This window comes from Phocoena sinus, chromosome 9 (genome assembly GCF_008692025.1).
Source record: "Phocoena sinus isolate mPhoSin1 chromosome 9, mPhoSin1.pri, whole genome shotgun sequence".
Lineage (NCBI taxonomy): Eukaryota > Metazoa > Chordata > Mammalia > Artiodactyla > Phocoenidae > Phocoena > Phocoena sinus.
This window is the reverse complement of record NC_045771.1, coordinates 6022849-6037941: the sequence shown is the minus strand read 5'-3', so window position 1 is coordinate 6037941 and position 15093 is coordinate 6022849. Positions and strand designations below refer to the sequence as shown.

At 63.6% G+C, this 15093-nt stretch overlaps 1 protein-coding gene across 5 annotated transcripts in view; it reads left to right on the top strand.

The window, feature by feature from the left end:
• The window catches only part of AGAP3 (ArfGAP with GTPase domain, ankyrin repeat and PH domain 3), a 56619-nt gene extending 42797 nt beyond the window's left edge, over window positions 1-13822 (top strand). For 4 of the 5 annotated variants that reach the window (XM_032643260.1, XM_032643262.1, XM_032643263.1 and 1 more), the window contains exons 11-18: window positions 4778-4946; window positions 7889-8008; window positions 9572-9709; window positions 11422-11576; window positions 11660-11750; window positions 11929-12151; window positions 12710-12965; window positions 13120-13822. In XM_032643260.1, the coding sequence (XP_032499151.1) occupies window positions 4778-4946; window positions 7889-8008; window positions 9572-9709; window positions 11422-11576; window positions 11660-11750; window positions 11929-12151; window positions 12710-12965; window positions 13120-13326 (1359 nt within the window). In that variant the 3' untranslated portion in view covers window positions 13327-13822. The remainder of the gene's footprint in view (window positions 1-4777; window positions 4947-7888; window positions 8009-9571; window positions 9710-11421; window positions 11577-11659; window positions 11751-11928; window positions 12152-12709; window positions 12966-13119) is intronic. The other variant, XM_032643261.1, reaches the window with a different exon arrangement.
• Window positions 13823-15093: the final 1271 nt, after the last annotated feature.

Sequence of the window (15093 nt, the reverse complement as noted above, 5' to 3'; positions counted from 1 at the left end):
CCTGGTCCCGCTGCTGAGTCCACGCAGGACAAGAGGCAGCGAGGCTACTGGTAGAGCCCTGATGAGAGGCACCGTGTCTTAGGGAGCGGGGAGCGTCTGCGGGTGCAGCGCCCCCGGCCGGAAAGAGCAGGACCATAGTTTTTCCCAGCAGAGAGGGTCTGGGCCCTCCTGGCTTCCAGCGCCCACAGCCCAGGAGGACACACGTGGCCCTGACCAGGCACCTCCTGGCTGCTGGGCTGGGAGCTGGCCTGTCTGAGGCCTCCGTTTCCCCACCTGTGTGGCAGTGGCCTTCACCCTCGTCTCTGCTGCATCCTTACCTGTTTCTCCTGCTTCACGCTGCCCCCGGCTGGGCACCCTGTGCCCCCTGCTGGTCCCATGCCCCCCCCCAGGAAGGAGGAGAGGGATGGGAGCGGGGTCTCGGCACAGGGAGGAGAGTGCCTGGTGTTGTGCTCGGTTTTGGTTTCGGAAGGGAAGGTAAAGGCCTGAGGGATTGCTGTTTTTACACACAGCTTAACAAACTGGAGAGCAGAGGCTCGGTGGGGTTTGCCGGATCATCAGTCACCCAGCCAGTGGCTGGGCTGTGACTTGGCCCATGACTTTGAGCGTTGCCCAGAGTTTTCTGTAGTGCCAGGAGCGCCTCCCTTCGGGGCTGCCTGCGAGTCACTGGAGAGTTACCACTGGGGCAAGTAAGGTGGCTGGGTGGGTGTGGCAGGGGCAGCCGGCAGCCCACGCGCCCGGCACGGCTGGGCGGCAGATGCTCTTGGAGTCCCGTCCAGCGCCGTGCTGCCCGTGAACCGTGTGTGGCTTAGTGTGTCGGGCGCGGGACAGGGTCTGGCGGCAGGCGCTTCCAGGCTGTTGCTTCTTTCTTGCGAGGTGAATCGAAGAGGCTGCCGCCTCTGCTGCCCCCCCACCCCCCGGGGCCGCAGGACACGGTGAGGAGGTTGAGAGCATGGCCTCCCCATCCGTCAGCCCCTCGCTGGCTGCCCTCTGGCTCCGTGGTCAAAGTGCACGTCCTTTCCCAGCTCGCCACCTGCTGGATGCCCCCAGCAACCAGCACGCGCAGATGGCGGCCTCCCTGCCCTGTAGACGCTTCTCGTTCACGAGACGCGAATCAGATTCGAAACCGTGGTGACAGTGAAAGCACGTGCGCGGCCCCGGGGGCCTGAGTTCCCTCCCAAAAGAGGCCGCTCGCCTCGGTTTCCATCCTTGGTGGCCGCCGCCCTCCTGTTGCTATAGCTCTCCCACCTCCGTCCCCTCTTTGCCGTGTTTTCCAGCCTGAGCATGCTTCCCAGCTGCCAGCAGTGAGCAGGGACCCTCCGTCCCCGGAACTGCCCGCTTCCCTTGGAGGCGCCAAGGGAGCCAGAGAGGAAGGCCCGTCCGGGAACTCCTGGCCTAGCCCGGCCTTGCCCATGAGACCCGAGGGCAGTGGTGCTGGGGACCCGCCTCCCGATGGGGGCTGGCGGGATGGGCCGGGCTGCAGAGGAAGGGCTGGCGGGCAGGCCTCGAGCCTCACGCCCAGCCCCTGCCTAGCCCCAGAGAGCCCGCCACAGCCTCTCCCGTTTTGCAGCCAGCGAAGCCATTCACACAATCACCTTCTGTTAATTCTATCTGCAACATCAATTAAATTGTTTGTAGAAACTAATTGAATGTGGCTTAATCACACATCTTAATAGCTTTCCACGCTCTGAACTCGTTGTTAATTCCAGTAATAAAACGAGATGAGAACGCTGGCTGGGTAATTAGCGAGGAGGCTGGGGAAGAAATTGCTGTTTGATGGTGGGTAATAAAGGCAGCCGTGGTGACCGCTCTCCTGAGCAGCCGCTCCCACCGCCACTGCCGAGCCCCCGTTCTGCTGACGGAGGGAAACGCCGCTGCTCTGCCCCGGATGCCCTATCCCTGCTGCTGCCTTTTGAGCTCCTGCCGCACTCTCCTTGGGGCCGGGCCCCGCCTCTGGGCCTGGGCCTGCAGCTGGCCGGGTGCTGGCCTGCTCCCCACACCCCCCGAGCAACCAGTGCCCGTCCGAGGTGGTCGGAGATGCTGAGGGCCGGTGCTTTCCCCTTACGTTGGTTGCTGGCTCCTTGGGCCTGAACAGAGTCCCTCCGTGTGGCTCTTTTTCTTGGCCTGGAGTCAGCTTTTCCCGCCGTGTCCCAGCCTGGTTATCCCAGGGCCGTCGTGGGGCCTGAAAACTGTTGCAGCTGCTGTGACCTCCTTGTGAACTAGAGCAGCCCAAGCCCCTCCCCCAGGAAAGGGACTGCAGCTGTGCCTTCGGCCCAGCCAGCTGTTGACAGTCGTCTGGAGCCGCTGAGCTAAGATGTGACTGTGTGCGGGGTCCTGGGTGCGTGCGGAAGCCGAGTCGGCGGGCTGTCGGGCCTGGAGTGAGGAGGGCCAGGAGGGTGGAGTCACACGCTGGATGCTGGGCCGAGAGCAGGACCAAAGGGCCAGCGGCCACCGGGTGGGGCCAAGTTTGCTGGAGAAGGGACCAGGGGGACGGAGCCCTGGCAGTGCTCGGCAGAGCGGGGGTGAGAGGTCGTTGGAGGAGAGGGGGTCCTCCCGTGGGTGGAGCCCACCCTCACCGACTTCTCAGTGATGTTGTTCTGTGCTTCTGAGACACGAAGCAGACCCCCTCGGAGCGGGGGTTGCCTGAGGCCAGGCACCCGGCACTGTCCCTCACGCGGGACTAAGTGGTGGCAGGAGGGCACGGATGCAGCGCAAAGCTGCAGGGAAAGGAGCTCCTCCCCTCCGGCTTGCTGTGCCCTTGCTGTCTTTCTGGAGGGCCATCTGCCTGTGAAGGTGTCAGAGCTGCTTGGAGAGTAAAGAGTGAGTACAGGCCAGGCCAGGCCTCCAGGAGCCGGGCTTGACTGGTGAGGCCAGCGTGCTAGTATCGGCGGTGCCCCGGCCTCCCCACGGCCCTCCTGCCGTAGTCCTGCCACAGGCCCTCGCGCTGGTCCCCTGATGACCCGCCCCGTGGTGAGTTCCAGCCCGATGCAGAAGTGCAGGAGCAGGGCTGGTGCTGGGTGCTCTGTTTCCTTGTTCTCAATTCTCTTCCTAACGGGAAGCTCCCACGTTCTCTTGGCTCCTCAGGGCCAGGTGGCCCCTTTCTCCTTGATGTCCTCTTGCTCTTTCACAGGGTGAGGGCAGCCCCTGAGCCCCTTGCCAGCCCGCCCGGGCCCTGCTTCCCAACAGGCAGCACTCCCCATCGGCTCTTTTGAGCAGAGGACATTGTCCCTTTTCCCTGAAGCTAAAAGTTGAGAAGGTAGGAGAACACCTGGGTGACCAGCAGTGATGCTCCAAGTGGGTAGGGTGAGAGGGTTGGGGCCTGGAAGGACACGAAGACGCCATCGAGCCAGATGCTCAGGGAAGCGCCCTGGGTGCAGAACATCCCAGAGGCTCTCTTGAGGGAGGAGAGGCGCCCATCCCGAGTCTGATTGGTGGAATTCCGTCCGAAGTTAAATTGCTGCCACTGGCCCAGCTTCTGCCCCCGGAAGGAGCCTTTGCCACATTTTACGGAGGACGTTTGCTGGGAACTGCCCCGGAACTCGCTGGTGCCAGGGGCAGGGAGGCAGGAGTCGGCAGCCTGGAAGGAGAGATCAGAGCAGCAGGGAGAGCGGGGCCCAGGCCGGGCGGGCCTTACGGCAGGCAGCCAGCCAAAGGGCGGGCAGGGCTGTGCTCTGCGTCACCCACCTCCCGCGCCCCCCGGCCCCTCCAGGTGCCACTCCCTGGGGTGGGGCGGTCCCAGGCCGAGGTCGAGAAAGTGGATGGTGGGGCTCGGCACCCAGTGGCTCCCACCCTCAGGGTCCCTCCCCACTCATCCAGTTCCAGGGCCCTGTCGGTACTGACTTGAAGGCAGGGTTGGCTCCTGGGCCGAGGAGGAAGTTTGCCTTCCGTGCAGAGCCTTGGGAACCCAGAAAGCCTGGGCTTGAATCTGGCTGTCACCCGCTGATTGTGTGACCTGGGGCAGGTTAACCTTTGTAAGTCTCAGTTTCTTCACCCGCAAAGTGGGCATCGTAACACCGTCCTCCTAGCTGTCGTGACGATCCCGTGAGGCGGTGTATGGAATGTAGATGTGATATACAGCTGTGGCCCAGTGGACACCTGGCACGTGGCTGGGTGGGCGATGTGATGTTGTCAGTGGTTGTTACTGTTCCTGCCGTTGGGATACTCACTGGTACCTGTGGAACCGTGGACTCGTCTCAGTATCCCTAAGAACAGCGGAAAGAATCAAAGGCTTCCCTGTAACTGTTCAACAGATGTTTATCGTCAGGTGCCATTCTAAGGACTGGGGACTGCTCTAGGCTTTATAAGTTCTCAAAGTCCCAAGTGGTGGTGGGAGCTTCTGAAAATAGGGCTGAAGTCCTTGGTGACCAGCCACCCGGGGCCCGGGGCAACCCAGTCGTCCACATCCCGCGGAGCCTGTCAGTTCCTCTCCTCGACCACGTGCCGTCTCTCCCTAAATCCCATCTTGGTTCATTCGGTACTTGGCCTCCTTTCGTTGCCTCCTGAGCCGTCTTCCCTAAAGGAGCCCCGAGCCTCAGATCTTGGCTCTCCACCCTCTGTCGCCCCTGCCCCGCTCCCGGCTGAGCCCCGCACCGAGCCGCACGCGGGCAGCCTTGGAGGTGTGCTGTGCGCGCCACAGAACTCGGGCTGTCCCCCTCCTCCCCCCCACCCCCACCAGCAGCACGGGGGAGAGACCCAGGAGTTGGGAGGGTCGGAGGTGAGGTGCTGCCTAAGAGTGACCTGTCCTAACGAGTCTTCCTCTGTCTTGTCCACGTGGCCCTAGGACTACATGCAGAACATCCACGGCAAGGAGATTGACCTGCTGCGGACCACGGTCAAAGTGCCAGGGAAGCGCCTGCCCCGAGCCACGCCGGCCACGGCCCCTGGCGCCAGCCCCCGGGCCAACGGGATGGCCTTGGAGCGGAGTAGCGCGCAGCTGGGCGGGGGAACAGGTGAGGGGGCTGCTGAGGTGGGAGGGGGCGTGTGGCTGCCGTGGCCCCGTTTGTCTGGGAGGGTGGGGCGCGCCGCGACGGGGCCCGGAAGGGAGGCGTGTGGGGCTGCACCCCTCCCCAGCCAGGGCCTCAGGGCTCCAAACACGCCGGCCACCCGGCGTCTTGCTTCGGGGTCAGCTCAGCCAAGCGCAGTTGCCACAACGCTGCCCTCGTGCGGTTAGTAGCGGTGCGGCCAGTGGACCGCCTGGCAGATCAGAATGGGGACAGGTAGCCTCGTGCCGACAGGGGGCATCAGCGTCTGGAGCCAGGCAGGTGATGCTGGGGACGCCGGGGCCCCCTGGCACCAGGGCCACATCTCAGTCGAGTTTGCCGGGCGGGAGGGGACACAGCTGCCTGGGACAAACCTGGTAACCGTCCTCAGGTCTGCAGTGAGAGGCCGGGGGGGGGGGGGGGTGGTCTTTGCTCAGAGAAGACTGAGTTTAGAGAGAAGCTGGAGGCCGAGCGCACTCTGCCCCGTGTCCAGAAGAGGTGGGGCCTCCTGAGTGTGCCCCTGGTTGGAGGTGAGGGCCCCGAGAAGCCGGCACCCCGGCCTCTTGCGTGTGCCACCACTGCCCCCCAGCCTGGAGGCGCTGCGAGGGGCAGGGGGCGGGCACTGGCCCCGCTGGTGGAGGGGTGCTGGCTGCAGTAGATCTGAAGTCGAGACTATCCTCCCCATGCTGTGTGGATGAGGAAACAAAGGTTCCGAGAAGTTAAATAACGTGTCTGTAAACTCCCACAGGAAGTGGTGGAGCTGGGTTTGAACCTGCGCGTGCCTGACTTGGGAAGCGATGTTCTGTCCCCTAAGCCCTTGAATTAGACAGAGAGGGAGCTAGCGGACGGAGGGAAGGAAGGAAGGAAGCTGAGGACAGAAAGACAAGAAGGATGGGTAGGGCGCCAGGAGCGGCCTGTGGGGCTGCACTTGGGGGGCGGGGAGGCGGGCCCTGGGTGTTCTGCGTGGGGCGGGGGCAGGGGCGGGGCCGCTGGGGAAGGGAAGGGCCGGGGCGGGGCTGGGGACCTCGCGGAGCTGCCTGTGGACTGGCTTGGGGTTTCTCAGATGACACCAGAGGGAGCATGGAAGGGGAGCGTTTCCTTGCAGGCAGGCAGCAAGGGGAAAGCTACCTGTTCCCTCAGAGGAAGGGAAGCCTTAAGACACTCGGTCCTGTCACATTCCTGGTCCCTGAAGACCTTCACCTGGGGAGCGGAAGTGGTGCATGGAGAAGGGAGTGCGCGGCACACTCACCCACGTAACTGCCAGTACCCGCAAACGCTCGCCGACGTCCCCGGAACACATGGCCAGGCGCCACCGGAGCCGCGTCCCCTCCGCCGCGCGCCGACCTCGCACACACTCATACATGTCTCCGCTCACCGGGCGATGTTAACATCTCATTATCTTTGTTACTGTAATTACATTATCCGCTGCTTTATGCAGAATTATTCTCCGAGGACTAATTGATGGCTCCATGTTTAATTCATTAATCATTAGCATCAAATTCGACAATTACGGTGCATACTGATTGTGGGATTGCAGGCGTAATGAGGGGAGAATTAACAAAGGAAAGGGAAAGCGCTTTCCCTCCCTCGGGGTTTTGGGTTGGGGGGCTTGAGGAGGAACTTGGGCCTGTGCTCTCTTTGGGTGGGGCTGAGGGGAGGGGGGAATAAGATCTGGAACCCGGGGCGCGGGGGGAGATGGAAGCAGGCGAGGGGTGGCGAGAAGCACAGCATCTGAGAAGTTAAGACCCTAGGCTGCTCCCCTGGAAGGTTTCCTGATGGGGGTCGGTGCGGGGGGACCCCAAGAAAGGCTAACTTTGCAGGGACCTGTTAGGCAGGGTGGGAGGAGCTGGCACAGGTGCCACACGTATGTTAACAAGCACTTAACTGTGTGTCTGGTCCTGCCTGGGGTGTTATGACAGATACAAGAGAAACACAAAACCCGCCCCCACCATTCAGTCTCGTGCTGTCCCCGGAGCGAGCCTGTTCCTTTACCTTCTAGTGGCTTCCGCGCGCATCTTCCTGTCCCCCGGATTCCAGAAACTTGACCCCTGTGCTTGCGGGGCTGGTCCGGGGCCTGGTGTCGGCCGCTCGCCCCTCCCTCCGGCTTGTTCAGCTTCAGGGCGAGTCTCTGCCTGTCACTAACCGCGGGCACCCGGCCAGCTGCCCAGCTCTGAGTGCAGACCTCCCTCGGCCGTGGCCTTCTGGCCTCAGGCCCCACCCTGTCTCAGGTCGGCTGAAGTGAGAGGGCAGTGTCGCTGTCCACGGCTGGGCCTGGGGCCCGGGGGCCGTTGCCACCATCTCCCCACGGGTGACTCGGGCCCGGGGAGGGCGCGCACTGCTGCCCCCACCGCCCCGGGCTTGGCGCTCCTGGAGCCTTCGATTCCCCTGGCTCTGCTGTTCTTCCCCGATGGGAAACGAAAGATTAATTTTCTCCAGCCCCAGAGGATAATTACTAATACTAATTAGACATAATTACTTGAATTTGATACACTTATTCCTCGTCAGAATGGCAGCAAAGCTGAGGCACGGCAAATGGCATACGTGGCCTGGAACGGGGTTCGGGGCCTGGCCAGGAGGGGCAGGGGCTGGGATAGCAGGGGAGCAGCTCGGCAGTGATGGGGGGACTGTCCCACTCACCCAGCTTCTGGCTCCTGATCACAGGGAGGGGACAGAGGCGTGGACCCTGGTGTTCATGGAGACAAGGGGGGGTGTGAAGTCTGGGCCTATGGGAGGCCTCCGGTTCTCCAGTGATCCTGGCCCGGTGCCTGGTGAATCCAGGAGCCCCTCATCCTGGGTCAGTGTCCTGCTGGGATTTCTCAAGCTCTGCCCCTAGCTGTACTTTCAGGAGAGTCTATGGGTGCCCTTCCCCCGGCCTCCCCTCCCAGTCTGACCCTTCCGCCCCACCCCCCCAGGTGCCCCCCACTCAGCCAGCAGCCCAGCCTGGGCCGGCCCGCGCCCAGAGGGGCTGCATCAGCGCTCCTGCTCTGTTTCCAGCGCCGACCAGTGGAGTGAGGCCGCTGCCCTGCCCCCAGGTACGCAGGACCCGGTGAAGCCGCAGCGGAGGGCAGCCGGGGAGGCCGAGATGGGCAAGGGGGCGCGGCGGAGCCCTCCAGGGCTTGTGGCAGAGCCGGTGCCACACCTGGGGCGTGGAGTGGGGTGGCTGCCCCTGTGCTGTCCCCAGGCCCGCGCCAGCGGTTGGCGCTAGAGACCCTCCCTCTGCAGCTCCCTGCCCGCCCACCGCTGTCCATCCCCATCAGCCCCCTGTGCCGCCAGCTCATCAGCCTCTCCGCTGGGGGGGGGGTGCGGGGGAGCGGCTGAGTGGGGAGGTCGGAGGCTGGGGGCTTGAAACAGTTCCGAAGGCGGCAGCTAGCCCACGTGGAGCGGGGTCCCCGCAGACAGGATCAGGGAGCTGTCCGGAGAGGTGCTTTCTCCCCCGCGCTGCCCCCATAGGAGAGGTGCTTTCTCCCCCGCGCTGCCCCCATAGGAGAGGTGCTTTCTCCCCCGCGCTGCCCCCACAGGCTGAGGCCCCACCCAGTCTGGGTGGTCGAGAACTCTCCCTTCCCACCTCCGCCTGCTCTCCCTGGCCTTGTGGTCTTCTTCCCTTCATCAGCGTCTGTGCCTCGTCTTCCCCTTACTTCTTCCCCCGCCTCTGCAGCGAGCACCTCCGCGCGCTCTCCTCACTCACCCGTAGCCCCACATCCCTCAGCAGTCCTGAAGGCTAGAGGGAAATGGGCGCAGCCCGGCCCTCCTCTCCTGAGTGAGGGTGTGAGAGGGAGGAGACTCCCTGGGCGCCAGGCACGCTGCTGCTCCCGCGTCCCTCCTGCCCGGCTGCAGCGCGCTAGCTCTCCTCCCCGACTCGCCTCCCAGAGACCCTGCCCAGGCCCGCATGCCAGCAGAAGCGCCGGCCCGGCCTGAGCTCTGACAGCAGGAAGCCGCTGGGCGCCCACGGCCCCGGGCCTGCGTCACCTGCCCGGCCAGGCCCAGGCCTCTGGCCGGTGGATGTAGAGGCCCCAGAGGGCAGCCGGGGGCCCTTCCCGGGTCACCGTCCTGCGGCCTGTGCTGGCCTTGGTGGGGCCCCTCTGTTGAGTCTGGCAGGCGGAAGGCAGGGAGGGAGGGCGCGTGTCTGCCTCTAATGAAGTTTGACATTTAGTGGTGAGCGTCGGGCGGGGTGTGGGAGACGGGAGCTTGATTAGCGCGCTCTAATTGACAGTAATTAGGCAGCTCCCTGATTGTTTCTAATTCTGCTATTAATTGTGAGGAGCGGGGAGTGTGATTGAGGATAAATCTGGTGCGGAGCTGCTGGGTCTCCAGCCCCCGGCCGCCTTCCGCCCTCCAGGCTGCAGAAGCCGGTTCCCTCTGCACCTTCACTCTGCCCTGCCTGCGGTTCCTACACGCTCCTCTCCACCCTCCCTTCCTCCAAGGCCGGGGGCGCCTTGGGGCCTGTGGGCAGACCCCTCCCGGGGTGCGGACAGGGCGGGAGTGCCCCCCCTTCCCCCTGCCCCGGCTGCAGTTCAGGGTGGAGCCCCCAGCACCCCGGGCAGGGCCTGTGCGGGCCCCTCCCCTCTCCCCACACTTCTCCACCTCTCCCTCACCAGCCAGTGGCCCAGCCGAGGTGCTCAGTTCCAGCCCCAAGCTGGAGCCTCCCCCATCTCCCCACTCCAACCGGAAGAAGCACCGGAGGAAAAAGAGCACCGGGACCCCCCGACCAGACGGCCCCAGCGGTGCTGCTGAAGGTTAGGGGGACCCGCGAGGGAAATGGGGCACAGGAGGCGGGCAGCGGGACTTGGGGATAGTACCTGAAGGGTCCCCCTTTCTGTATTAGGCTAAAAGCACTCTCTAATAGTAATTTCCAGTAAAAGCAGCTCCACCGCTTCGGGTCACCTCAGCCTGGTATCTTAGAAGAGCTCTTTCTTCTGCCTAACTTAAAGCCTTCCTGTGAAAACGTGAGCTTCCTTGTTTTATTCTTACAGAAGGTAAAAGACAGCAGGCCGCTACTCCCCCCGCAGCTCTTCCAAGGGGGTGCGGGCAGGACCCATGTTTTCTGTGTCTTGTGTCACCCATTGAGTTTAAGCAGTGCTGGGCGCGAAACAGGTGCTTCATACGCGTGCGTGTTCGGCTGAGCCTCTCCTTAGTCGTCTTTAGGCTGAGGGATTCCAGCTCCTCAGCTATTTTTCCATAGGTCCTTTCTCGTAATCCCTTATTAATCATAGCGCTGCTTCTCTGGTTTTCCCCAGAGTGTCTTCAGAATGTGCCTCTTCTCAGTGGTTGGAGCGTCCTTGCTCCTAAATAAGGGTAACCTACACTGATGCACAGTTGCTGGTTTATACTCTGATGGTCAGGGTTAGGGGCGTGGCTCGGTGCGGGAGATCATCTCTAAGGGAAGGAGCCACCTTTCCCAGCCAACCGGTGACACAGGGGTGCTCAGCGCTCATGGCACGGGGTGCGCCTGTACCAGGGAACTGAACCCCACAGACTGTCACCGTTATGTAGTTCAGAGATGGTTGGAAGCGAGGTGAGGTGGAATGGTGGAGCCTGGGGAAAGAAAGGTACCAGTTTCTCTACGAAGACAGTTCCGTTAAGGGCGCCTTAGAGCAGGAGCCCACCAGGAGGACTTCCCTTGGCGGGGGGTGGGGGTGGGCGGGGAGGGCATGGCCAGTGCCACTGGTGCGGGAGGCTGCCCTGGCAGGACGTGTGGTCTCACTTGGGCCTCCTCACAGGCACCTGTCTCTCCAGCCGCAGGACACACTCGCACTGCTTGTTAGGAACCGTTCACCCACGGGGCGGTGACCGGCGGGAAGGAGATCCACGTGACTGTCTCCTGGGGGGCCTGGGGGAGCAGAGCTGGGAACAGCTTCACTGCACTGCTTGGGAAGTGTCTGTCACTGCAGATGTCCTCAGGTTCCTATCTGCTCACACATCCGAGTTAGTCTGTGGAGGAAACCTCTCCTCCTCTCCCCATCCCCTTGCCCTCCCTGCCTGCCTGTGCCAGGGTAGCGGGGGAGGGGCCCGGCTCCCAGGAGCCCCACGCTGACGCCGTCAGGAATATTGGCTTTAATGAGCTGCAAAATGAGGTGGCTGCAGCTGACATGTACGGATGGTGCCCACCCCCGCCTTCGCCGCCCCCCCCCCCCAGCACTGTCTCCTAACGCCCCATCACATCCTCCAGATACTCAGCTCTGCTTTCCCCAGGAAGCAACCCTCTGCTTTCCAGACCCATTCCCAGCAGTGCCAGGGATGCCAGAACCTCGCTTCCCCACCTTTTTCTCCCAGGCTCCGCAGGTGGCTAGGATGGAGGTCTGGGGGCTCCACACGGCGCTCTGCCCCCCGACTCCCCGCAAGGTGCCCTGGAGAGAGCGGTCCTCGAGGCTGGGGTGGCGTGTCCCTGCACGTGCGTGCCGGCAGGGGCCCTCTGCCCTCACGCCGGCGTGTGTCCCTGTGCCCACAGAGGCCGAGGAGTCGTTCGAGTTTGTGGTGGTGTCCCTCACCGGGCAGACGTGGCACTTCGAGGCCTCGACGGCAGAGGAGCGGGAACTGTGGGTACAGAGCGTGCAGGCCCAGATCCTCGCCAGCCTGCAGGGCTGCCGCAGCGCCAAGGACAAGGTTGGCCCAGAGGCCCGGGTGGGGTGGGGTCCCAGGTTGGCCTCGCGACTGACCAGCCACCCCTGCCTCTCCCCCCGAGGCAGACTCGACTGGGGAACCAGAACGCAGCTCTGGCTGTGCAGGCCGTGCGCACCGTTCGTGGCAACAGCTTCTGTATTGACTGCGATGCCCCCAGTGAGTGCCGGGCCGGCGGGGCCGGGCTTGTGGGTGGCTTAGAGAAAGCGCGACCAGCTTGGTGGAGGAAGCGCTGCAGGAGGCCTCTCGTAGGCTGAGAACAGCGGCAGGGAGGACTTTCCTGGTGGTCTCGCTCTGGCTGCCCGTGGGCTTCATCTTGCTTTCTCTCCGCACCTAGATCCAGACTGGGCCAGCCTGAACCTGGGTGCCCTGATGTGCATCGAGTGCTCGGGGACCCACCGGCATCTGGGGGCTCACCTGTCCCGGGTCCGCTCCCTCGACCTCGATGACTGGCCACCTGAGCTGCTGGCCGTCATGACCGCGATGGGCAATGCCCTGGCCAACAGTGTCTGGGAGGGGGCCCTGGATGGCTACGCGAAGCCAGGGCCCGACGCCTGCAGGTGAGGGCGGGGGCCCTGGCGCTGGCTGGCGAGGGCGGGGACGTGGGCGCTCCTGCCAGGTGGGCAGAACTGGGGGTGGGGCCGGGCAGCTGTGACAGGGCTGGAAGGGTTAATTAAAGCCCGGCGGTTGCTCAGCTTGGCAGTGGGCCCCTGGGGGTGCCCCTCCCCCTCCTGTCACTCAGCACCTCACAACGGGCCCTTTCTCAGCGTTATCAGCAGGTCGGGGGCCAGCGGGGCCCTATCGCTCTGTGGCTCGAAGGCCACGGCCTGAGCTCTGAGATGGGGAGAATGGGTGGTAGATAGGGTCATGCATGGGCCCCCAGCGCAGGCCCCCGCCTCCTTTGTTCCTGCAGGGCCAGATAAGCTGCCACCCGAGCCCTGCCGGGAATCTTCCTGCCCTCTCGGCCCCCAGGGGCCTCCCCCGGAGTTCTCTTCCACTTCTTCCACACCCTCTGTGCCGCCCGCCCGCTGCCCCCTGACGCCCCCGGGTCCCTCAGGCTCGCCTCTGCGGCCCCCTCACCCCCCTGACCCCCGGCCCGGCCCCTCCTGTGCTCGCAGAGAGGAGAAGGAGCGTTGGATCCGGGCCAAGTACGAGCAGAAGCTCTTCCTGGCCCCGCTGCCCAGCTCGGACGTGCCGCTGGGGCAGCAGCTGCTCCGAGCGGTGGTGGAAGACGACCTGCGGCTGCTGGTGATGCTCCTGGCCCACGGGTCCAAGGAAGAGGTGAATGAGACCTACGGGGACGGGGACGGGCGGACGGCCCTGCATCTCTCCAGCGCCATGGCCAACGTCGTCTTCACGCAGCTGCTCATCTGGGTGAGTCGGGGCTCCCGCCCCACAGGTGCCCCTGACCTCCCTGACGTCCTCCTCACCCCAGCCCTCTGAGAGCCGCCTCTCCCTTTTCTCCCTGGGAACCCACACCTTTCCCACCGTGTCCCGCCAACCGTGCCAACCGCGCTTTCTTCTGCAGTACGGGGTGGACGTGAGGAGCCGGGACGCCCGGGGCCTGACCCCGCTGGCCTATGCTCGCCGGGCCGGCAGCCAGGAGTGCGCAGACATCCTGATCCAGCATGGCTGCCCCGGGGAGGGCTGCAGCTTAGCCCCGACCCCCAGCAGAGAGCCTGCCAACGGCAGCAGCACCTCCGCTGAGCTGCACCGAAGCCCCAGTCTCCTGTAAGGCCCAGGAAGAGGGCAGAGGGGCCACAGGGACTCCAGGGCATGGGGACCCACCTCCCTACGGGCGCTGGGAGAAACAAAGACACAGAGACTGAGAAGCAGGGACACGTGGAGAGGAAGGAGGAGAGGGAGACGGGAAGAGCCAAAGGGAAGAACTAAACGGGAGACACAGAAGGGTCCGAGGAGACGCCGGGCTTGGAGCTGCAGCGGAGGGGTCGGAGGGGTCTGGCCCCTGCCCTCCGGCGCCACTGAGAAGGGACAGGACCCTTTGGCGGTGCTGTGAGGAGAGGGGGGCAGGACCTCGCCCTCCTCCAGGTTCCTGCCTTCTCGTGCCGGCCCCCTGGGAGCCTCCTCCTAAAACGGAGCCTGGGTCGGGCAGACGCTGGGGGGTGACCTGCGAGTCCCATGTAAATGTGTACATTGGAATATTTATGTTTGTGTACATATTTGGTGTGTGTGAGATGTGCCAATAAACCAGACTGTGTGTGTGGCCTTCATCTCCCCTCTCATCTCCCTGCCGTTCCGAAAATGCCCCTCTCATCTCTCTCTCCTCTGTCCCTGTCCTCTCATCTTTGCTGTACTTTACTTTAGGGTACCCCATCCACCCCCCCACCCCCGTCCAGGAGGCAGGCTGGAGGCTAGGTGACCCCCAGCCTCCTACGTGCGTTTCTCTCAGCCCTCTCTTGCCAGGGGTGTAGTTGAGTTTCTCAGCAGCACCGGGAGGAGGGTCGAGCTCCGTGCTCCCCCCTCGAAGCTTCCTGCTGCTGCCCCCCTGCCCTGCCGCCCCCACCCTCAGAATGGCTTTCTGTGGGTCTCCTCATTTTCATCAGTATTCTGTCCAGTGACCTCACAGCACAGCTGTGCTGCCCACGGTTCACCCGCCGAGAGGGCAGGAGCACAGGCCCCCCCCCCATTCCTAGGTGTCTGTCTGGGAACCAGCCCCACAGCCAGGGGTTCAGGGAGCCACGCGGGTCCGTGCCCGGGGGGAGAGTTCTGAGGACGGGATGGGTTGAGTGGCAGCGCTTCTCTGGGGAACTCATCCCTAGGCTTTGCGTTTGAGGAGAGGGAAGGGGGTGGGTCACCGACAGCAGAACAGCCCCCTTGGCTTCCACCAACCCCTTGCCAAACTGGAGGCAGAATCCAGAGCTGCTGCTTTTCCTTCGGACTATCCCTTAGTTATTCTAGAAATAAAACCTGGGAGAAACCCCTCTGTACCTGTTCTTGAAGGGTGAGAACTGCTAAGTTAGGGTCCCTACTCCCTAGGGAGCCCGTTGCTTCCCCCGTTCCTGGAGCTTCTCTGCTGGTGGTCCTTGTACATTGGGTGTGGCGGGCTGGCGCTCTGCACGGCCCTTGCCTGTGCGTAGGGAAATCAGCCAAGTAAAGCTATTCAGAGAGGAAACCAGATTTTACTGTCTTGGTCCTTTTGCCAGGCTGACAAGAGGCTTAAACAAGGATAAGGGCAGAATAGAGACAGGGCCATGGGTGTGTGTGAGACTGGGCTCCTGGGCTCAGAAAATACTAGCAATAATCACCTCCAGGTTCCCCAAGGAAAAGAAGCCCCTTGGGCGGCTGAATGCTGCCTGGTATAGTTTAGGAGGCTTCAGAGGTAAATGCAGGACAAACGGGCAGATGGAGGCCTTGGTCTTGGTAGTTCTCCCCGCCCCCCCTTCCCCTCACTGCGGGCAGAGCCAGGGGGCCTCTGCTCCAGCTCAGCTAGACGTGCGGACCCACCCGGATTCCTGGCAGCAAGACAACCGCTCCTGGGATC